The 23,250-nt window shown below is 44.0% G+C and overlaps 1 protein-coding gene across 7 annotated transcripts in view; it reads left to right on the top strand.

The window, feature by feature from the left end:
* Positions 1-23,250, top strand: part of RCL1 (RNA terminal phosphate cyclase like 1) — a 90,492-nt gene that overhangs the window by 3,114 nt on the left and 64,128 nt on the right. For 3 of the 7 annotated variants that reach the window (XM_087858814.1, XM_087858816.1, XM_087858815.1), the window contains exon 3: positions 7,036-7,245. In XM_087858814.1, the coding sequence (XP_087714940.1) occupies positions 7,221-7,245 (25 nt within the window). In that variant the 5' untranslated portion in view covers positions 7,036-7,220. Of the gene's footprint in view, positions 1-6,237; positions 6,341-7,035; positions 7,246-15,777; positions 15,926-20,890; positions 21,036-23,250 lie in introns of those variants that run through there. The other 4 variants (XM_087858819.1, XM_087858820.1, XM_087858821.1 and 1 more) reach the window with 3 other exon arrangements.

Raw genomic sequence — 23,250 nt, 5'->3', positions numbered from 1 at the left:
GCGCTCTTCAAAAATAGTATGGGGGTAAATGGATAGCCAGACAATCATATCTGTTTCTCCACACAAGATGAATTCCAAATGGGTCAAAGATTTTAAAAATTTTTTTAAAGAAATAAAGCTATAGGGGCGCCTGGGTAGCGCAGTCGTTAAAGCGTCTGCCTTCGGCTCAGGGCGTGATCCTGGCGTACAGGGATCGAGTCCCACATCAGGCTCCTCCGCTATGAGCCTGCTTCTTCCTCTCCCACTCCCTCTGCTGTGTTCCCTCTCTCGCTGGCTGTCTCTCTGTCACATAAATAAATAAAATCTTTAAAAAAAAAAAAAAGAAATAAAGCTATATAAGTACTAGAAGGAACTACGAGCGGATGCCTCTGTCATGGAAGGATTGGAGAAATTTTCCAAACTCAAAATCCAGAGGCAATTAAGGAAAAGACTGAAATTTGCATTATCCAAAACAACAGCGACAATAAAATTTTTGCATAGCAAAACACATCATAAGCAAAACAAAAAGACAAGTTAAAAACTGGGAAAAAATATTTCCAACTTAGAGGAGATTGATGTCCAGTGGTTGTGTCCTAGAAGGCAAGGAGGACTTCCTGATTCACAGGATTTGCCCATCACTGTGGTGTAAATATTCCCACCAGAACAGATTTTAAATTCCCAAAATGCGCTCAACTGTACCGATGTGGCATCAACTTGGTCACAGAATTCCTGACGATTTAACAATCAGCACTTGTAAGCTGCCACTAGCCACCTCCAGCCCATCACTGTAAACATCCCTAATATATGAAGGGCTTAAAAAGATGGAGAAGAAAAGGAAAACCGTCACCTTGTGGGAAATAGGCAAGAGCTATAAACACACATTCACAAAAAAAAGAAAGAAATACCTCTGTATACTGCTAGGACATGATCTCCAGTGGAAAAAAGCAAGGTGGCAAAACTGAAGGTAATAAACTACCATTTAACTAGAGGGGGAAGAAGAGATGAATATACCTTATATTTTGTAAAAAATAGATAAGAGGTGCTTGGCTGGCTCAGTCAGTACAGCATGCGACTCTTGGTCTCAGGGTCATGAGTTCAAGTCCCACCTTGGTCATTGAGATTACTTTTTAAAAAAAGGAAATAGATAAAAACAAAGTTAAAAGAACAAATGAAGGGACACCTGGGTGGCTCAGTCGGTGAAGTGTCTGCCTTCAACTCTGGTCATGATCTCAGAGTTCTGGGATGAAGTCCCGCATCGGGCTCCCTGCTCACTGGGGAGCCTGCTTCTCCCGCTCCCTCTGCCTCCTGCTCCCCCTGATTGTGCTTCTCTCTCTCTGACAAATATTTTTTTTTTAAAGTATGGGGGAAAAACCACACCCCAGGGACTCCTGGGTGGCTCAGTTGGTTAAGTGTCTGACTCTTGATCTCAGCTCAGGTCTTGATGTCAGCTTAGGTCTTTTTTCTTTCTTTCTTTCTTTCTTTTAAGATTTATTTGTTTCAGAGAGAGAGAGCACAAGCGGAGGGGCAGAGGGAGAGGGAGAGAGAATCTCAAGCCAACTCTTTGCTGAGCATGGAGCCCAATGCAAGGCTCCAACCCATGACCCTGCCATCACCACCTGTCAGCTCAGGTCTTGATTTCAGGGTTGTGAGTTTGTAAAAAAACAAAACAAAGCACAACAAAAACCCCATTACCTCTAGGGGGAGGAGGGAAAGGGGCAGAGAGACAGAGATGGAGATCAGACTTCTCTTCAAAAAAAAAAAAATTTTTTTTTATTTATTTATTTGAGAGAGAGAGAGCACACGAGCTATTGGAGAGGCAGGGGGAGAGGCAGACTCCCCACTGAGCGCAGAGCCTGATGCAGGGCTGGATCCCAGGACCCTGGGATCGTAACCTGAGCCGAAGGCAGACGCTTAACTGACTGAGCCACCCAGGCACCTGAGATCAGACTTCTCTGGTTATGGTTTATAGATTTGACTTTGTTAACTCTGCAACAAGACTTTTTTTTTTTTTTTTAAGATTTATTTATTTATTTATTTGAAAATGAGACAGAGAGAGAGAGAGAGCTAGAGCGAGCAGGGCGAGGGATCAGGAGAGAAACAGACTGCCTGCTGAGCAGGGAGCCCATCACGGGGTTCCATCTCACAACCCCAAGATCACCACCCTGAGCCGAAATGAAGAGTCAGATGCCTTACCAACTGAGCCACCCAGGCACCCCCAGACGTAATTTTTAAAAATGTTTTCAGAAGCAACCCCTAGAAGTCAAAGGCAAAATGAAACAAATGAACTTGGTTGTGTAATGACCTTGTTCTGTCTATTTTTATAAATTGCTACTGCTCTTTGAATAGCTTGCAGAAATATGAGTAGCTTCCTTTGGTACTGAGGTAACCCATGTTCTGAAGTTTTCGCTTGGAATTTTCCATACTATCTCACATATCTAACTTTGGCATTCCTTCCAGGTGACAAATACCATAACCTTGGCCAATTTCCTAGCCTATGTTCTCCTCGCCTGAGGCATCACCTGTCCTTTCAGACAAAACTACTCCCATCATAGCGCTGACTCCTTTCAGAAATAAGACACTGTGTTATTCTCCTAATAATGCCCCCTCATTTCCAAAGCTGTGGTCCATCCAGGGCATGTCTGTCCCAGGACCAAGGGAAAAGGTCATCATACACCCTTGAGGGTAATCCTCCTCCTTGAAATTCAAGAGTTTCTTGGATCCCAGGATTTGGAGTTGCAGGCAGCTAAATTTGACTCTCACAAGCTGAAGGACCTTGAACAAAATAATTAACTTCTCTTAGCTCCAGTAACCTCATTTATGAAACAGGGGGAGGATAACACCAATCTATGGGGTCATTGTGAGATTCGAATAAGATGATGTATGTAAAATGTCAGGTGTATACTCGGTCCTCCTTCTCTTCCCCTCTCTCTGCTTCCCTCTTTTCTTGTTTCGCACATTCTTTTTATTCAGTCTTCTTTCTACCTCCATCCTTCATTAAACAAAATGAATTAGATTAGGAACTTTTAAGGTTCTTTCAAACCCTGAGATCCTTAGAAACACTGATGGAGTACAATGCATTTAGATGGGGGTTGGCTGCTAAGGATTAGAAATTCAAAGATAGTAGAAATGTGGGTTTAGAGACCAATAGCGATTTTAATGGAAGAGGAGTTTAGGATCGAAGAAAACACAGGGGAAAGGCCTCCTTGGTGGAACTATTTTAGGGTCTCCGTAATATTAGAAATTCTGATGATTTGTGCAAGGGAGGAGAGGAAATAGGGAAGCAAGTGAAGGAGGTAAGGAAAAAGAAAAATTGAAAAGTAAGGAGGAGGTTAAAATAAAGTCAGATCACAGCAGGTGTTGGTGAAGATGTGGAGAAACCGGAATTCTCATGCACTGCTGGTGGAAGTATAAAATGGTACAGTAATTTTGAAAAATAATCTGGCAATTTCTCAACTAAACACCAATTTAGCCCAATTCCACTCCTGGGTATATACCCAAGGGAAACGAAGTTTTATGTCTATGCAAAAACTTGTACATGAATGTTTATAGCAACATTGCTCAAAATAGCCAGAAGGTAGAAGCAGCTCAAACCTCCTTCAACGGATGAATGGATAAATAAAATGAAGTCTATTCATGCAATGGTATTTCATTTTCCCAAAGACCTACAGATGGCCAACATGTAGGTACATGAAAAGACGCTCAACAGCATTAATCATCAGGGGAATGCAAATCAAAACCACAATGAGATACCATCTCACACCTGTCAGAATGGCTATATGATGATGGCTGAAGACCAGAAATAACAAACATTGGCAAAGAGTTGGAGAAAAGAGAACCCTTGTGCCCCATTGGTGGGAATGTCAATGCAGCCACTATGAAAAACACTGTGCACTATGGAGGTTTCTCAAAATATTGGAACTAGAACTCCCGTGCGATTCAGCAACCCCACATCTGGGTTTTTGTCAGAAGAAAACAAAAGCACTAGAGTGAAAAGTTATACACACCCTCATATTCACTGCAGTATTAGTTACAGTAGCCAGGATATGGAAGCAACCTACGTGTCCACTGATGGAAGAATTGATAAAGAAATTGTGGTGTATGCCATGGAATGTTATTCAGCTGTGAAAAGAATGAGTTCTCGCCATTTGCCACAGTGCAGATGGACCTTGAGGGCATTATGCTAAGTGAAGTCAAATACTGTATGTTCTCTCTGCTATGGGCAATCTCAAACAACAACAGCAACAAAAAGCCAAGCTAATAGAGAAAACAGATTGGTGGTGGTTGCCAGAGGCAAGGGTGGAGAGTAGGAGAAATGAGAGAAGGCAGTCAAAAGGTTAAAAAAAAAAAGAAGAAAAGAAAGAAAAGAGAAAGTTGCCTTCCTGATTAAAAAACAACTCCCCCCCCCCAACAACAACAACAAAAAAACCCTTAAAGTGGTACTCACTGGTCAACTCAAGTGTGGTTCACGCGTATAATGAAATGCCATGTAATGGCATTCAGAGGGGAGAACGAAAACAAAGAGGAAAGCTTTTAAAAAAAAAAAAAAGATTTTATTTATTTAGGGGTGCCTGGGTGGCTCAGTTGGTTAAGTGTCTGCCTTTGGCTCTGGTCATGATCCCAAGGTCCTGGGATCGAACCTGGCATTGGGGTCCCTGCTCAATGAAGAGCCTGCTTCTCCCTCTCCTGCTCCCCCTGCTTGTGCTCCCTCTCGTTCTCTCTTTCAAATAGATAAATAAATTTTTAAAAAAAGATTTAATTAATTAATTAATTTAGAGCCCGGGGTGTGGAAAAGGGGGCAGAGAGGAAGGGAGAGGAAAAGGGAGAGAATCTCAAGCAGACTCTGCTAGCTTGGAGCCTATCTCACGACCCTGAGGTCATGACCTAAGCCAAAACCAAGAGTTGGATGCTCAACCGACTGAGCCACCCAGGTGCCCTGAGGAAGGCTTTTTTATACTGATGCTAAATGTTTCCCAAGATTTAAACAAAAATTAATTAATTGATTAATAAAAAAATAAAATATGATCCATTGGAGTGATACATCTCTAAGACATTACTGTAATACCTATGCATGTAGACCTGTGGGGTACTGTTAAAATGAGAACATGTAGGGGCGCCTGGCTGGCTCAGTTGGTTAAGCATCTGCCTTCGGCTCAGGTCATGATCCCTGGGTCCTGGGATCGAGTCCGGAATCGGGGTCCCTGCTAAGTGGGGAGCCTGCTTCTCTCTCTGCCACTCACCCTGCTCATGCTCTCTCTCTCTCTCAAATAAATAAATAAATAAATAATCTTTTTAAAAAATGAGCATGTATATAGAAAATCCCAAGGAAATCTACAAGAAAGCTACTAGAACTAATGAGTTCCAGTTACAAGATTCAGTCAGGATCAAACACAGAGAAACAATGGGATTTCTATGCACTAGCAACAGACAAATACAAATAAAAAGTTTTTAAAATGCCCTTTGTGGTAATATTAAAATAAAAAAAAATAGGGGTAATTCTAACAAATTGAGTACAAAGAATGAATACTGAAAACTACAAAATATTTCCAAGAAAAATTATAGAGACCTAAATAAATGGTTAAACATACCGTGTTTATGCATAAAACACTCAATATTGGGACGCCCGTGTGGCTCAGTCGCTTAAGCGTCTGTCTTCTGCTCAGGTCATGATTCCAAGGTCTGGGGATTGAGCTTCGTATTAGGCTACTTGCTTAGTGGGGAGTCTGCTTCTCCCTCTGCCCCTCCCCCAACTCGTGCTCTGTGTCTCTCAAATGGATAAATAAAAATCTTAAGAAATAAAAATTAAATTAAATTAAATTAAATTAAATTAAAAAAAAAAAAACCCGGGGCGCCTGGGTGGCACAGCGGTTAAGCGTCTGCCTTCGGCTCAGGGCGTGATCCCGGCGTTATGGGATCGAGCCCCACATCAGGCTCCTCTGCTATGAGCCTGCTTCTTCCTCTCCCACTTCCCCTGCCTGTGTTCCCTCTCTTGCTGGCTGTCTCTCTCTCTGTCAAATAAATAAATCTTTAAAAAAATAAAAAAATAAAAATAAAAATAAATAAAAATAAAAAAAAACCCACCAAGTAACAGCAAGTATTGACGAGGATGTAAGGATACAGTTCTCCTACATTGCTGATGACAACACAAAATGATACAGCTATTCTCGAAAACAGTTAGGCAATTTCTTGTAAAGTTAAATGCATGTCTACCATTTACTCAAGAGAAATGTAGACATATATCCTGTGTTGGTCTGCTCCAGTTGCCGCAACAAAATGCCATAATCTGAGCTGCTTCACTTGTTATTTTCTCACAGTTCTGGAGGCTAGAAGTCCAAGATCAAGGCGTCATCGGGACTGGTGTCTGGTGAGAGCTCTCTTCTGGGCTTGCACATGGCACTTTTTTTTTTTTTTTTAAGATTTTATTTATTTGAAAGAGAGAGCATGAAGTTGGGGGGGGGAAGGAGATGTGGACCCCCTGCTGGGCAGACAGCGGGGCTCCATCCCAGGACCCTGAGATCCTGACCTGAGTCACCCAGGCGCCCCACAAGGCCACTTTCTTACTCTGTCCTCACGTGCCTCTTTTCTGTGTGCGTGCGGTCCTAATGGGTGTCATGTGTTAATTTTTTTGTTTCACTTTTCTGTTTCATTTGAAAAAAATGTAACGAACCTATATAATTTTTATCCCCATCTCATATTAAGAATAAAACAAATCCAATTTAACATAAAATCACTTAAAAAAAATTGACAGTGGATTTTTCTCAGCCCATTTTTTTCAGCTTTATTGAGGCATAATTGATAACATCGCCTTTTTGTTATTCATATTGATTGATTCATTTTTGTTTGTTTCAATTAGTATTTACAGAAGGTCAGGTCTGGTTTTAGGACTAGAACGGTGAACACAGCAAAGCTGAGTCTGCCTTCCAGTGAGCAGGAGACGAGGATCTTAAAGATTGCTGCAAAACAAATCAAGCAAATAATACTAAATAATAATAATAGTCATAAAAAAAGGAAAATTAAAATCTGCGAACAATTCTTTTAAATATCCGTATCTCTTTTCAGTCTGTATTTGCAACGTCTGCCTCATCGGATATTCCCTACCGCAGGATGAGGAGCAAAGTCCAAGAGCCGAGTCCTGGGCCCGGTTCTACAGACCTGAGCGAACTCCTCACCTTGCTGAGACTTACTCTCCTCCGCAGCCAAGGGTGATCGCGGCTGTCTCAGAGCAGGCGCTGAGGCTCTTCGCGATGGGTGCCCCATCGTCCTGTACATGTAAGTCTAGGTCTACAGATAATCTCTTTAGGCAACTCTTTTTATTTGAAATTGAAATTCTCTTTCTTCTCCTCTCTCCCCGCCTCCCCACCTTTGCCTCAAGAGTCCACAGACTGCTATTAAGAGGCGAACCTGTTAGCACATTCAGATACTATCGTGTAGCAAATAACTTTTAAAAAGTTAATAACTCAAATTAGTCCTAGTAGTTAGAACTGTGATGCCTTGGGGCACCGTGAGGATCTGCGTGTCATGGGAAGGGTTTCGAGAACAACCTGGTCCTAGGCTCTTGGTGCTTAAAACAAAAACAAAACAAACAAAAAACCCTGTACAGAAAAGGACCCCCAAGACAAACAGTCTTTGCAGTTTTGCCCCGGGCTTCTAATTCACTCAACCTTTGTGGTGCAGCAGGCGAGGAATACTGATTTCTCAGCAAGCACTAACTGATGAGCAAAAGCCAAACCAAACCAAACCAAAAGAAACGTTTAAAGATGCCCTCTGCTAGAACCGAATGTGTGCTAAACGTCTCAGGAGCTCCCCCCCGCCCAAAGGCGCCCCGTGAGGAATGCATCCCGACACCGGGTAAGGAACGATCACAGCTCGGGTGGAGGATTCTCCGCGGCGGTGCCGACCCCGGGCCCAGACTGAAGTCAGACCGCGAGAAGGGAGAGCGAGAGGTACAACTGAACCCGGGAGGAAAGTCCTAACGCAGCTAACGGAGGGAACCTCAAGTCGGGGAAGCTCGGTGCCGCCTGAGCCTCAGGCTCCTCCCTCCGGTCGAGGCTGCGCCCCCGGGTGCTGCAGTTCCTGCGACGCGCGGAAGGAGGTGCTGTTCCCGCAGCTTCCCGCTCCCGCCCAGCCCCCCAGCCCCCATGAAGCTCCAGGTGATAGGACTTAGCATTTAGATTTCAGTTTACAGTTTTTTAAAAAATATATATGTACATTTTACTTTTTTAGAGATTTTTAAAGTTTATTTGAGAAAGTGTGAGCACGAGCAGGGGGAGGGGCAGAAGGCGAGGCAGACTCCCCGCTGAAGGGGAGCCCAAGCTGGGTATCCATCCCAGGACCGTGAGATCATGGCCTCAGCCGAACGCAGATGCTTAACCAACCGAGCCACCCAGGCGCCCCTATTTTATTTTATTTTATTTTATTTTATTTTATTTTATTTTATTTTATTTTATTTTATTTTATTTTATTTTATTTTTTTATTTTTAAAGTAATCTCCACCCTCAACGTGAGGCTGGATGTCATGACTGCGAGCTCGAGTGTCCCACTCAACCAACTGAACCAGCCAGGCAACCCTCACTTTACAGTTTTGAGCACTTTTTCATTTTATCCTTACAACAGCTAAGGAATGGTTGGAGGGCAGGTCCTATCATCCCCATTTTACAGACAGAAAACTGAGAGACAGACAGTTTAAGTGATTTACGCCACGTCAGCCAAGTAGGCAGCAGAGCAATTTTTTTTGGCTCCTGACCCAGTGCTCTCTCCACTCTGCTGTCTAGAATAAAGCAGGATTATCAGGTACAACTAAGGAATGAACAAAGACCCAAGAATTCCCTGACCACTCCTGTAGGTCCTTTCCACAAAGCTAATGGCCTTGGGAATACTGCTGCTCTTAGGATGTTTGGAGGTCAGGTTGGGCCCACTTCTGTTTCAAGCATATAATTAAATTTAGCTTTGTTGGGTCACTCTGTGGTCAGGGCCATGAACTGAGTTTGGCCAAGGGGAAGGAAGGGTATAAGCAGAAGTGGGTTGAGCATCTGCCACTTTTCCGGCTCAGTACCTCTCTTCTCATGGATCTGAAGACACCCAAAGTCACCCCTCAGTGTCTACAAGTTGGGAAACCTCTATATTGATTGCTCTTAACAAAGGCTGAGGGATGCTTGGGTGGCTCAGTCTGTTAAGCAGCTGACTTCTGCTCCGGCCATTATCTCAGGGTCCTGATCAAGTCCGGTGGAGTTCCGCGTCGGGCTCACTGCTCAGCATGGACTCTGCTTCCCTCTCCCTCTGTCTCTTTCCCCCACTCGTGCTCTCTCTCTCAAATAAATAAATTAAATCTTAAACAAAACAAAAACAAACAAAGGCTGAGAAGGCCTGGTGTACTGTCAGAGATCTAGGATCCCTGGGCAGCTCACGCTGCCTAGTTCGAGGAGCTTAGTAGAGACTTTGAATAAGTGTAAAAAAATTGGCCAGAAAATGTTTTCCTCCATTAGTGTATCTGCAGTTGTTTCAATAACGCTCTGTAACAACAGCTTTCACATCTGTGACGCACAGCCATTTTCTTGCTCACAAGCCTGTGGGTTGACTGCCCCCCATTCCTCTAAACTGAGGCTGCAGGTCTAGCCCAGGTCTGCTCTGTGGTCTTCATCATTCCAGGCCCAGCGGCCAGCGAGGTCGGGGCTGGTGAATTGCATAAGCACAAAAGAGCAAGCCAAACCTCACAAGCACATTTAAAGCCTCTGCCTGGGTCCCAGTCTCACCACACTGCATTGGCCAGATCAAGGCATGAATGCCGAAGAGAGGAACCCACACTGTGCTAGTGGGAGGTGCTGCAAAGTTATTTAGCAAAGGACATGGATGTACAATTCTAAAAAAAAAAAATTTTTTTTTTTTTTTTGAGAGAGAGAGTGCTGGGGGTGAGGGGCAGAGGGAGAGAGAGAGGATCTTAACCAGGCTCCACACTCAGTGAGGAGCCTGACACGGAGCTCAATTTCATGACTCCAAGATCATGACCTGAGCCAAAATCAAGAGTCAGAGGCTTAAGAGACGGAGGCACCCAGGCACTCCTGGCCGTACAATTAGAAAACAGAGAGTACAGCATTGGGAGCAATGGCTCAGTGTACCCATCAGTTAGTAGTCTGACAATAAATAATAACTAACGTCCAGTGAATCTTACTATGTGCTAGGCAATTTTGTTAAATACTTTGCATGTGTTAATATATTCAATCATCACAACAACCCTGTGAGGTAGATACTATTATGGTCCCTATCTTACAGAGGAAACACAAGGCACAGTGAGGTTAGGGAAGAATTAAGATCACACAGTAAGTGTCAGAGGAGGGCAGGGCCGGACTCTCAACCACACTTGGCTCCAGCTTCCCACACAACCTGTGTGTGGTTTCATGCCCTCTTGCCTCTGTGTTTGCCGCGCCCTCTCTCTGGATCCTCTGCTCCCCTCTTCATCTTGTCAACTTCTATTTGTCTAGAGTCTTACCTTCTGGGAAGCTTTTCTAGTCTCTTCCCGAGTCTGATTAGATGTCCCTTCTCTGTGTCCCCAGCAGACTCTATCCATACTTTGTGGCATTTACCAGATTACATTGTAAGAGTGGATTGCACTATGACTTCTCCATCATTAGTTTTTCTCAAAATGCAATTCATGGACTCCCTGCTTAAGAGTCACCTGGGAAGTTTGTTTAAAATACAGGTGTTCCTGGGACCTATCTTAGACCCACCAACTCAGAACTGATGCAGGGCAAAGCCTATAGGAGTCTCCATTTGAAAGATGCCCCAAGGGGCACCTGGGTGGCTCAATTGGTTAAGTATCTGACTTTGGCTCAGGTCATGATCTCAGGGTCTGGGATTCAGCCCCACATCAGGCTCCCTGCTCAGGGGGGAGTCTGCTTGTCCCTCTCTCTCTCTCTCTCTCCCTCTGCCCCTCCCCCGGCTTGTGCACACTCTCTCTCAAATAAATAAAACCATGAATTAATGAATGAACGAATGAATGAATGAGTGAACGAATGAACGAACGAACGAATGAATGAATGAATGAATTCCCAAGATGATTCTGACCTGTGCCAAGTTTAACCACCACACTAGACAGGAGGGTGGCCATGCTTTCATGGACGTCTCCCTGTGTTCTGAATGAGGGAAATGAGCTGCACTGGTCCAGGATGCCAGCAGATAGCGCTGTGTCAACGTAAATGCTTTCGCGTGAGTGGGAGGAGGAAGACGGGAAGTTTTGTTTTACTGGAATTCAAGCCTCAGATGCTGCGTAATTGAATTTATTATTATTTTTTTCCTGCTCAATTTGCCGACCATTGTCCCACTTGCATGAATAAATTGATTTCTGACGGGATGAGGACTTGGCAAGGGGAAAGAGGCTGGTCACAGAGGAGATCTGAGCTGGCAGTACAGACGGGAAGGATATTCCTGATTACCCTCATTTCCATCCTCAGTGATGGAAAGCTGCTCCTAGCGAGCACTCAGTGTTGTGAAATTACCCAAAGCATTCAAAAGAATATGCCATTTCAGCAAGAGGGAGGAGCCATGCTGTAATTTCTGGTAGTCCTCACCTGTTTTCTTTATGGACTGTCATATACCTGTAGGTTAACCTTTTTTTTAAGTAGGCTCCACACCCAGGATGGAGCCCAACAGGGCCTTGAACTCAGACCCTGAGATCAAGAGCTGAGCTGAGATCAAGATTCAGTTGCTTAACTGACTGAGTCACCCAGGCGCCACCATGGTTAACCTTTTCAAAATCGCTTCCCTTACAATCCAAAGTCTAGAACACTGAGTCTTCCTCCTGGGCTGAGTACTTCATTCTCCTAAGGGACAGGGGCCCCACAGACAACCCTTCCTCCCCCTTCCAGCCTCCCTCTTGCCCCCCAGGGGCATCCATATGCAAATAACTGATAGGGCTGGCATGGGGCCAGGAAAGACTATCAGGCAAGGCCAGAGCTAGGGGCTGAGCTGTTTTCCTTTGCAGGGAACCAGGGGTGGGGTTTGCTGCCCTTTTAGCTCTAGGCAAACGGAGGAGAGAGTGGTGAACACAAAGGAGCATAGTCTCAATCTTACTGGGAGGGCCCAATTCATTTACTTTTATTTTTAATTTTATTTTAAGTAATCTCCGCGCCTGATGTGGGGCTTGAACTCATGACCCCAAGATTAAGAGTCTCATTTTCTACCAACTGAGCCAGTCAGGTGCCCAGGGAAGGCACAATTTAAAGGCATCACACAAATTAGGGACAATAACTATCAAGTAGAAATAACTACTGAGTGACCCAGTGTAAAGCAGATGGAAATGCTTCAAAGGAATGTGAGAAAATACAATTCTCCTTTTCCTTTCTTTTCATTCTTTGAACAATCAAGTTCAAAAGTCATTAGGTGGAAGGCCACGCAAGTTTAGGACTTCATGGCCCGCTCCTGGTACAACCGCAGGCAAAGGCATCCACCCAGCACCGCCCCCCCCCCCAGGTTTGATGGTCCTCATGATGAGGGGTTGGCCCACAGCTACCTCTAGATGGAGTCAGTGGCCAGGAGGCTGGAAGCACCAAGCAGGCGTATGTCAGGTGGCCAGTGTTGAGGTTCCTGTCTTTGTCTGATGTCCCCTCTTCCAGCCTGGGATGAAGGGCTGCTCTGGGCATAAAGGAGCTGTCCCCTGGAAGCAGGAGAACTGAGCCTGCCCCACCTACAGGCAGAACCTGTGGTCTCTGAGTAGACTGAATACTGGGCCTCAGAGAACACTTTGCACATTCTGGGCAGCCTAAATGATAAGGCCAGCAGCCCTAGAGGTAATGTCTCTCTCCGGGAAGTTAAGGGCCTCACCTGATGGCTGGGGTGAGAGCAGCCAGCCAGGAGCCGGTTCCACAGGCCACACAACACGTGTGACTGCCAGGGAGACAGATCTGGTTCACCTTGTCCAAGGAGAACTGCCTGGATTGGGGCAGGGAGCCATCCAGCCGGAAGCCCTGCACCCATGGGACAGGCCCTAGCCCCCAACGCTGGTCTGGACAGTATGCCAGGATTCAGTCTCAAGATGGCGGTGACCAGACTTTGCCTTCCTCTGCTTGTAGCAGGTAGAATGCCCCTTCCAGATCAGAGAGAGGCAGATCCACGTTCTCCTGATTGACAGGAAATTGTGGGGGGCAATGCTTCCTCTTGGAAGGGATCCCAGCCTTGGAAGGATAGGAGGGAGGAGTTCCCCTTCTTTCTATTCCACAGATAGTCTAAAGGATGTACCACTGCTAGATGGGGAACTCTTCAGAAGAAATCCCCTTCTCTGTCTCTCCTGCTCAAGCCGGGGGGCGGGGGGAAGAGGGTGGTTATGAGCAGGTGCTGCTGGAGAAGAATTGTGGCTACAGCTGGAGGCTGTAGGAGATGACTCAACAGAACAAGGTCAGAGCTGTTCTGGGCTGGATCCCCAGCTGAGATGACGATTGTTCGACCACTGGCTGCCCAAAGCATTGGATTCTCTCTAGGACAGCTGGATTTAGGGCGAGGGTCATGGGAGCCTGCTCCCCGGTGGCTGTTACTATGGTGATTCCAGGGCTGGTTCCTCTTCCTTCTTAGATGGTTAGGTCCACCTTGGGACTCTTGCTTTCAATTCCCAGACCTACTTTTGTCTCATCTTCCTCATCTCAGAACTGGTACTTACCAACTACCCAATTGTTTAAACCAGAAAGCTGGCTGTGATCTTCAATCCAACCCTTCCCCTTCCCCTTCCTCTTTGTGTCTCCTCTCTTCACTGCCACCACAATAATCCAAACCATTATCATCATCATCGGCTGCCCAACAGCAGGAGCCTCTTTATTGATCTCCCCATTTCCTCTCTCACCGCCCCCACCCCCACCAATCTCCACATCACCCAGCAAACAGTAACCATCCCCCCCCCCATAGTTCTTGGGCACAGCAACATGGTTATTTCCTTTGGGCACTTGGCATAAGTCATACGTTTATTTTGTTGTTCACTTTGTTATCTGTGTCCCCCACTAGACTGTGCCACCATGGGGCAGGGTAGCTGGTCTGCTCAGTGTGTCATTGTATCCTTCCTGCCAGCATGGGGCCTGGCACAGAGTAGATAATAGCTGTTAGATGAATGGCATTAGGCCAAAGAGTTTCGATTTGCAAGGAGGAGTTTCACACATTTTGGGAAAAGGACTGATAAAGCATAAGGACACATTAGAGCATTAGAGGGAATGATGGAGGCAGCTGGATGGACATGAATGGGTCCTCCTTCCTAACAGCCTCCCAGTTGATGGGGCCTAAGGTAATGGCATACCATGCAAGAGGAAAGGATGCAATCCTTGAGAGCATTTAAAGGAGGAATTCCTATCTTCCCAAATACGTTGGGAAGGAGAGAGTCACTGATGTTGTAAGTCTGGTGAGCCAGAAACATAGCGTTACTTTGTCTCTTGGAAAACCTCGGTTTTTACACATGTTGAGTTTGAAATGACTGTAAATACTTCCTGTGGGCCACGGAGAACAGCCAAACTCCTTTGACTTCTTTGGGAAACCTCTTTGACAATGTGGTCAGCCATGAAATAGACATCAGATTTATGATTCTTGATTTCCTTATGTGGAAAGTCAAGGAATTGAAATAAATTCTGTAATTCTAGCAGAAAGAGAGAGTTAAAGCTTCAAAATTCTAAAACCTGTTACATTTTAAGGACACAACCAAATAGTTTTGAGCCATAATTTGTTACATCGGACACGACCAGTAATAGCTTTGCCATTCATTATCTATTGAACGTGCAATGATTTTATTGTATGAGTATCTGTCATAACTAATTAACTGCAACTTATGTATATTTTTCCACGTTTTCCAGATTTTCTATGACAGCATGGGGGTATTTTGATAAATCAGGAAAAATATGGGATACTTTTTTTAAACAAAAATATAAAGACTCACTGTGTCAATTCCTGAATGAATAGCTTTGGGGTAAGCACTTGCCTTTACACGCCAAACATATGTAAGCACAGAAGTTACTAAATGTTCCCAGAAATCACTGGAAATTTCCCTCCAAGAAGTACACACATGTTGATGTTTCTTGGAATTCTCTGCAGCTGGTTTCCCTTCTCTGGTTTCAGACTGCTTGGTCCCAAAAATCACTGGGCTGGAATTATACAGTAAGCCCATTGTTCCAATAATTCTCCCTGAAGGCAAAATTCAGGGATTTGTCCCTTTTTTGTTGTTATAGTCCCAGACCTAACTATTAGCTATTCTTCTCGATGTGGTTTTGATCTCTTGGAGAATTTTCACATCAAAAGTGTCTTTTAGGGGTTTGTTTTACTGTGGTAGGGCTTCCATTAGAGGAGCAACCAGCGTGGGGAAGTAGCAGGGGTGGATGGGGAGGGGAGTAGAGACTATTGCATGCCAAATTCATAGTCCTCTTGGTTATAGACTGAAGAATGGGCCAGAGGTGAGTGACTGGTAAAGAATCATCTGGAAATAATGACATGGAGGATTACTGCAAAAAAACTGGGCCTATTTCACCATGAGAAGAAGGTGGGACATTAGGGCTTTGTAGCAAGAGGGATTAAATTTTACTCACAGAAGCAATGCATCGCAATAAGAGGATGAATGAAGTCAACCTGATATATAAAGAACAATTAAAGTTGTCAGGAAACAGAGCACACTGCTTCATGTGACATAAGCTGTCTACCCATGGAAATTTTCAAGAAGATTCTGGAAGACTGTTCTCTGGGAATGGTCCAGGAAGGCTGTGTGTTGGACAGAGCATTGGACTTCATTTCTCACGTAGGCTCCATGTCCATGGCGGATTGACTACTGCATCCTGTTTGTCCTCACTCCAGGGCCCAGGCTAATGGAGCATCTAGTAACTGGAAGAATGGCAGTCGCCATGGAAAAGGGGAAGAGGAACTTCAGTGTGAAAGTGACACATGCCATTTCTGCTCACATTTCACTGGCCAAAGCGAAATGCATGGTCAGCCCTAAAATCAGGTGGGCAGCAAAATGCATACGCCTTATTTTAGTAGGCAAATAGAAATGTTATTTTGATTTGCATGTAGCTTATATATATAAAGCATTATAGCTTTATAGCATCATAGCTTATAATGTTATTTCTGTTTGCATACAGCTTATAATTTTTTAAAACTCAGATGTGAATAGAACTTTTGAAATGCTTCATGGGGCTTGGGAAGTTTGTTCTTTGTGCTCATACGTAGTTTTAGCATCATTGCAGTTAGAGGGCAGGCTCCAGGCCCCAGCGTATGATGTAGTCCTGATGTAGTTTTGGAATATAGGTGAGGTTCGGTGGGGCAATGTCCAGAGCCAACGACCAAGAAAGAATTCTTGAGATGTCTTTGATGCAGAATGGTGGGTTTTTTAAAGCTTGGGGACAGGACCCATGGGCAGAAAGAGCTGCTGCACCGGGATTGTGAGGGGTGGCTGATTATATACTATGGGGTTGGGGGAGGTAAGGAAAAGGGAGGTTTCAAAAGGATTTTCTTTTGTTAAGAAGACTCACAGGATCCCAGAGGCCTTGCCATTGTCAAGATTGTTTTTCCCTCTAGCAAGGCGTGAATGTTAAGACAGTTGGGAGCTTCCTGGAGGAATGTCACTCATATCCCACCCAGGAGTGTGTGTCTGTGTGGGGGAGGCTGCAGGGTGTCAGCTCCTGCTTTGTCCTTGGCTAGCCTTCTGCTCCCTCATCAGTCCTAACCTGGTGGTTATGTCTAGAAAAAGGCAAACTTCTGAATTGGAAACTAACAGGAATCCATGTATCAGGGACCGAGTTAGTGTTCTGACGCAGAGCTTTGCAATGGTAGTGTTAGTATTGTTGTTCTGAGACTACTTTTTATGTCTTGTGGGAGAAAACAATGGAGTAATTATGTTGGAGGTGCTGGAAAGCAAGACTTTCGCTATGGAATCAAAGAGGTACAGACGTAAGAACAACGAGGTTATAATTTAATTTCACTCAAATCCTGATTTTGAATTGGAAGTACCACTATGAACTCAGTATATTTTTTCTTAAAAAAGAAAAGAAGTACTTTCCAGCTCTATCTGCTGAGAAAGCCTAGGAAAAAAAAAAGTCGCTAAGGAGTACCCAGTTTATGGCCTCTAATTACCACTTCCCACTAAAAGAAATCAAGCTTCTTGGAAAAATGGCTGATTCCAGATTAGGCACAGGAAATATACAGGTTGCGCCTGGAACATCATGTGATCCAAGAAGGCAAGAAATTTATCAGGGAATACTTGGGTCGTGCAAAAAGGCTCAGCAGCCAAGTTGAATGGTCTCTTCCTGGAGAGAGAGGATACTTGGAACATTTTTAAGAATACAAACGGCAGGGGCGCCTGGGTGGCTCAGTCCATTAGGCATCTGCCTTTGGCTCAGGTCATGATCCCAGGGTCCTGGGATGGAACCCTGCGTGGAACCCTGCGTGGAGCCCTTCATGGAGCTGCGTCTTGCTCCCTGCTCAGCAGGGAGTCTGCTTCTCCTTTTCCCTTTGCTGCTCCCCCTGCTTCTGCTCTCTCGCTCCCTCTCTCTCTCTAATAAATAAATAAAATCTTAAAAAAAAAAAAGAATATGAACTGCAGTGGATTGAAACACATCAAATGTGCTTGAATTCACCAGCTCATATACCTGCAAATCCCCAATGGACATCTTTGCAGAGACCGTTCTTTTGAAAACTGGGAGATAAAGGAAGGGATCTTACCTTTCCTTTATGAATTGCACTTTAGGTAACCACATAGTTGATGGGAGGAAGCTTCTCTTTATGGAAGTATTCCAGTTAATAAATAAGAAGAAATCATTGAAATAGAATATGACTATTTTGCATCACCTAATGAATTAATGGAGGTAGGCAATGATCATCGATAGCAGTCAGCACACAAAAAGAACAGACATCTAGACATTTATGACTCATGACAGAAGTTCATATCCTACTATAAAGTATACCTTCTGAAAAGCCAGCAAGTAAAAATCAGTGACTCTCAACACTTTTGCCTTTCAAGTGATATTTGTCATTGTCTGGAGATATTTTTGATTGTCACAATTGGGAGAGAGAGTGTTACTAGCATCTAATGGTTAGAGGCTAGAGTCGCTGCTTAACCTTCAATGTGACATAGGACGATTCCCCACCATGAAGATTTGGCCCCAGATGTCAATAGTGCTGGGCTTGAGAAATTTCGCTTTAGATCAAATGATCAATTTACGTGTAATTATGTATGTAGCGACAGGGGAACAGGTCAAGTGACATCACAGGGATGCAATCAACAAAATCACATCGTGGGAAACTCTAAAAGACAGTCAAAGTAGTTTCTTTAGCAAATAAAAGGGTATTTATCTTTTGGAGGTACATACCAAAATATTTACAGATGAAATGTTATGATGTCTGGGTTTCCTTTAAAATAATTTACAATGGAAATGGGTGGATGGATGGGGGTCTGCATGAAATAAGACTGGCCATGAGCTAATAGTTGTTGAACTGGGTAGATAAGTACATGAGGGTTCACTCTCTGGTATGTTACAATTGTGCACGATAACAAGTTAAAGGGCTTTAATCATTTATTATGTAAAATGATGGTGAGAGGTGCCTAGTGGCTCAGTTGATTAAGCATCTGCCTTCAGCGCAGGTCATGATCCCAGGGTCCTGGGATGGAGCCTTGAGTTGGCTCCCTGCTCAGTGGGGAGTCTGCTTCTCCCTCTCCCTCTGCTCCCTCTCTCTCTTCCCCCTGCTCATGTGTGCTCTCTCTCTTTCTCAAATAAATACATAAAATCTTTAAAACATAAAAAAATAAAATGATGGTGATAACAAATGATAGTTGAAAGAAGTGTTCTTTTTTTTTTTTTTTTTTTTTTTAAGATTTTATTTATTTATTCGACAGAGAGACAGCCAGCGAGAGAGGGAACACAGCAGGGGGAGTGGGAGAGGAAGAAGCAGGCTCCTAGCGGAGGAGCCTGATGTGGGACTCGATCCCGGAACACCGGGATCACGCCCTGAGCCGAAGGCAGACGCTTTAACGACTGCGCTACCCAGGCGCCCCAGAAGTGTTCTTTACTTTAAAACAAAAGGGTAGCATCTTTTTTATCAGCGTATTAGTTATCTACTGCTGCATAACAAATTGTTCCAAAACTTCGCAGGTTCACACAGTATTATCTCATACAGCTTCTGAGTACCAGGAATCTGAGAGCTTCTTAGCCAGATGGTTCTGGCTCAGCATTGTCCACAAGACTGCAGTGGAGATAGTGGCTGGGGCTGCAGTCACCTGAAGGCTCGACTAAGCTTGGGTGATCCATGTGAGATGGCTTACTCACATGGCTGTTACCTGGATGCCTCAGTCCCTTGTTACACGGCCTCTCTGTAGTGCTGCAGAGTGTCCTAATGGCACGGCAGCTAGAGTCTCTCAAAGCAAGCAATCCAAGAGAAAGAATAAGTAAGGGGCTACAGTGCCTCTTGTGACCTGGTCTTAGAAGTCATACTGTCACTTCTGCCATATTTTATTCATTAGAAGTGAGTCACTAAGCCCAACCCATACTCAAGGGAAGGGAAATTCGGATCCACCCATTGAAGGGAGTTATGAAGAATTGGTGGACACATTCTAAACCATCACAACTGGCCTCTTTTTAATTTTTCTTGTGTGTTTTTTGGCCTATCACATCCTAAAGTGATAGAAACTCTAGCCTCAGATACTTACGCTAGTATAAAAAAGACTGCAGATATATTGAGGTACTGTACCTACATCTAACGAGGTTAAGGTACCTCCTTACTTATTAAAGTAATCAATCTAAATGGAACCCTAATAGTATTTAACAGTAAATTATTTTTAAAGGTGAAATGATACATTGAAACAATAAAAAAAATAAAGAAGGATAAAGATTTTTAATTAAGGAAGTACTAAAGGGTAAGATAAATTCTTTTTTTTTAAGGTTTATTTATTTATTTGAGAGAGAGAGAGAGACAGCCTGCAAGCTCGCCAGCAGGAGGGAGGGGCAGAGAGAGAGAGTCCCAAGCGCAGAGCTCCACCCGGGGCTCGATTTCACGACCCTGAGATCACAACCCGAGCTGAAACCAAGTGCCAGTCTCTCAACTGAGTGAGCCATCCAGGCGCCCATGGTAGGATAGATTCTGAAGGGTAAATTCATTCGCACTATCACTAACAATTCTCACTGGAATTAAAGGAGAGCAAATATACAGGGTTGTTACAAGCAAATGAACAAAAGCCAACTCTTGGTTTCTCATCTTCCAAATATCCCCAGGCTCATCATAATCAGAAACATTCACAGTAGGCTGGATGTAATCCCGTAGTTTCCTTTATAGGAAACCATATCTTGTGCAAAATGCATGCTATAAGCTAAACAAGGATGCTGCTTCCTCCCTGCCTCTCAGGCATTCACCCTAGTCCTGAGCCAAATCTCCGATGTGCTGCTGTCCCTTCCTTTTTGCATGTCTTTCTCCTCCATAGTATCCAAGAATCCCATAAAGAGTAGCTCCAGGACCTCATGCAGCATAATCACCTCAGGTGCATAGTTAAAGACATTTCTGGAGCCAACCCCACCCCTACCAAACCAGAAAATCTTAGATTGTGGCTCAGAAATGTGCATCTTTAATAAGATCCCTAAGATGAAATTGTTTTGTACAATAAAGCTCAAGAAGTCCTGTATCAGGCTGTGAGCGTGAGAAGAGGGTCTGAGTCTCGCTCATCTCTGCGTTCTCAGTCTCTCACCTGTATCCTTGTGCCTTTCCTGGCATAGGCACCCCTAGCACACTGGCAGGCGTTAGATGAATGTTCGTGGAATTGAACTGACTTGGAAAGATTTCTGCACCTTACAAAGTTTTGACTCCACTAATTCATGAAGAGATTCTCTGTCGAGGAGACTGGTAGGTTTGGTGAGGTGATGTGTGCTGTTTTTGCCTGTCTAGCATCTGTTACCTCGTGTGGTAACAGCACTGTTGTTTTCCTTAGGCGAGCCACTCCTCTCTCGTGCTCCATTCCCGTAGTCTGAGAGCCACTGGCAAGACTTTCTCCACAACGGAAGTGAGCCTGTGGCTCAGGTTTGGCCAATCCGAGCATATATTCCTGCAGACTACTGCGACTGGTTCAGAAATGGGTATGTGACTCAGTGAGAGCTGTACTCTGGATTTGCTGGTTGCCGTCTGGAAAGAGGTGGCTTCCCTCACTGGGTTTGCTAAGGTGGTGGAATGTGAGTCTGGACTTTCCAATGACTATCTTTTTTAAAAATTCAATCAATTAACATATAGTGTGTTATTAGTTTCAGAAGTAGAGTTTAGTGATTCATCAGTTGCATGTCACACCCAGTGCTCATTACATCAAGAGCCCTCCTTAATGCCCATCACCCAGTTACCCCATCTCCCCCACCCACCTCCAATGACCATGTTTGTCTCCACCTAATCTACTTGCAGCCTCTACAGATTTGCCTGTTTGGAACACTCAGTATATATGGAACCATACAATAGGTGGATTTTTTTTGGGGGGGTGGATGGCTTCTTTCACTTAACATAATATTTTCAAGGCTCAGCCATGATACAGCACATAGAGTGTTTCATTCCTTTTTATTGCCAACTAATATTCCACTGTATGAACATACTCTATTTTGTTTATCCATTAGCTGGTGGACGTTTGGGTACCCTTTGACTTTTCATGGATCAGTAAGTTCCTTTTTATGCTTAAGTATTTTATAACGGTGACAAATTGTAATGCAGATGGCTCTGAATCAAATATTGGAACATGTGATATGATGAGCGACAAGTGTGATTTGACAGAGATAGTGAGTGAAATACGAGAACTTTCAACCGCCCTAGAAAGTCAGGGCTGTATTGTTAATGTAATAATGTTACTTTTGTGTATGAGGCTTCAATTCACATTTGAAGTTCCATAATTATAAATCATAACATTTTATAATTATGATACGGCCTCAAGATGGGCAACTGGTGCCTTGAAAATTCTGCTCCGAGTGTTTGTCACCTGCCGATCATCCACTTCTCTGTCACTTTCCCAGTCAATGGAGACGGTTTGAGGTTGTCTGATAAACAAGACTCAAGTTCCTCACCCCATCCCTGTCCCAAAGGCTCTGAAACAGGCACACAAATGCTTTCAAATTTTATCAGTGTTTTTGCTGCTAACAATGATAGGAAAACAGAGATTAAATATCCAATCAATGGATCTCCAAGAATCATAAAAAATCTTTAAAAGCACTATGTATAGTTATCCCTAGTCATCATCTCAATGTTAGTGGGACTCAAGCCGCTGCCTTCTAGCTCAATATCCCAACCTTCCTTTTTTTTTTTTTTTTAAGATTTTATTTATTTATTTGACAGAGAGAGAGAGACAGCCAGTGAGAGAGGGAACACAAGCAGGGAGAGTGGGAGAGGGAGAAGCAGGCTCCCAGCAGGGGAGCCTGATGTGGGACTCGATCCCAGAACGCCAGGATCATGCCCTGAGCTGAAGGCAGATGCCTAACGACTGAGCCACCCAGGCACCCCAATATCCCAACCTTCTTAGATGTTCCCTTGGGAGAGGGGGATCTGCTTGTCATTTCGGGGCTGGACTAATGACCTATGAGCTTCTTGGAACTCTGTAAGTCTAATCTCTACCAACTCCTCAGTTAACACGTTTCACAATACGTTTAACTAATCAGGAAAGGGACAAGGAGCATAGACTGTGGGAGCCAGACTGACTTGGGTTTTAATGTCTATTAATTTTCTGTAGCTGGGTAACAAATAACCACACACAGAGTGGCTTGAACATGTTATCTCACAGTTTCTGTGGGGCAGGAGTTCAGGCATGGCCTGGGTTTCTGTGCTTCAGGGTCAAAGCAGGTTGTGATCAAGCTGTCAGACAGGATGGGGTTCTCATCCATAGGCTCAACTTCTATGTAGTGACTTTAACAACTTGGATGTGTAGATTTATGTATTTCATTAAATTTGGAAAGATTTGCTCATTATTTTTTCAAATATTCTTTCTGCCCCTTTCTCTTTCTTCTCTTCTCCTGCAACTCCCATTATGTGTATGTTGGTACACTGGAAGGCATCCCATACATCTTTTGTTTGTTTTTTAAGCTTCTTAAAGTGTGGTTCTTAAGGCAGAAGCATCAACACCACCTCAGAAGTTGGTAGAAGTGTCAATTCTTAGGCATTACTCTAAATGTATTGAAGAAGCTCTAAGGATGAGACCCAACGATCTGTGTGTGTGTGTGTGTGTGTGTGTGTGTGTGTGTGTGTGTATTGAAGTTGACACACAATGTTACAGTAGTTTTAAGTGTACAACATAGTGATTTGACAAGTCTACACATTATGCTATGCTCA

This window comes from Ursus americanus, chromosome 34 (assembly GCF_024610735.1).
Source record: "Ursus americanus isolate L20-20 chromosome 34, mUrsAme1.1.p, whole genome shotgun sequence".
In the NCBI taxonomy this organism is placed as follows: domain Eukaryota; kingdom Metazoa; phylum Chordata; class Mammalia; order Carnivora; family Ursidae; genus Ursus; species Ursus americanus.
Note: the sequence above shows the minus strand (reverse complement) of the source record. Positions and strands in the feature narration are given on the sequence as shown.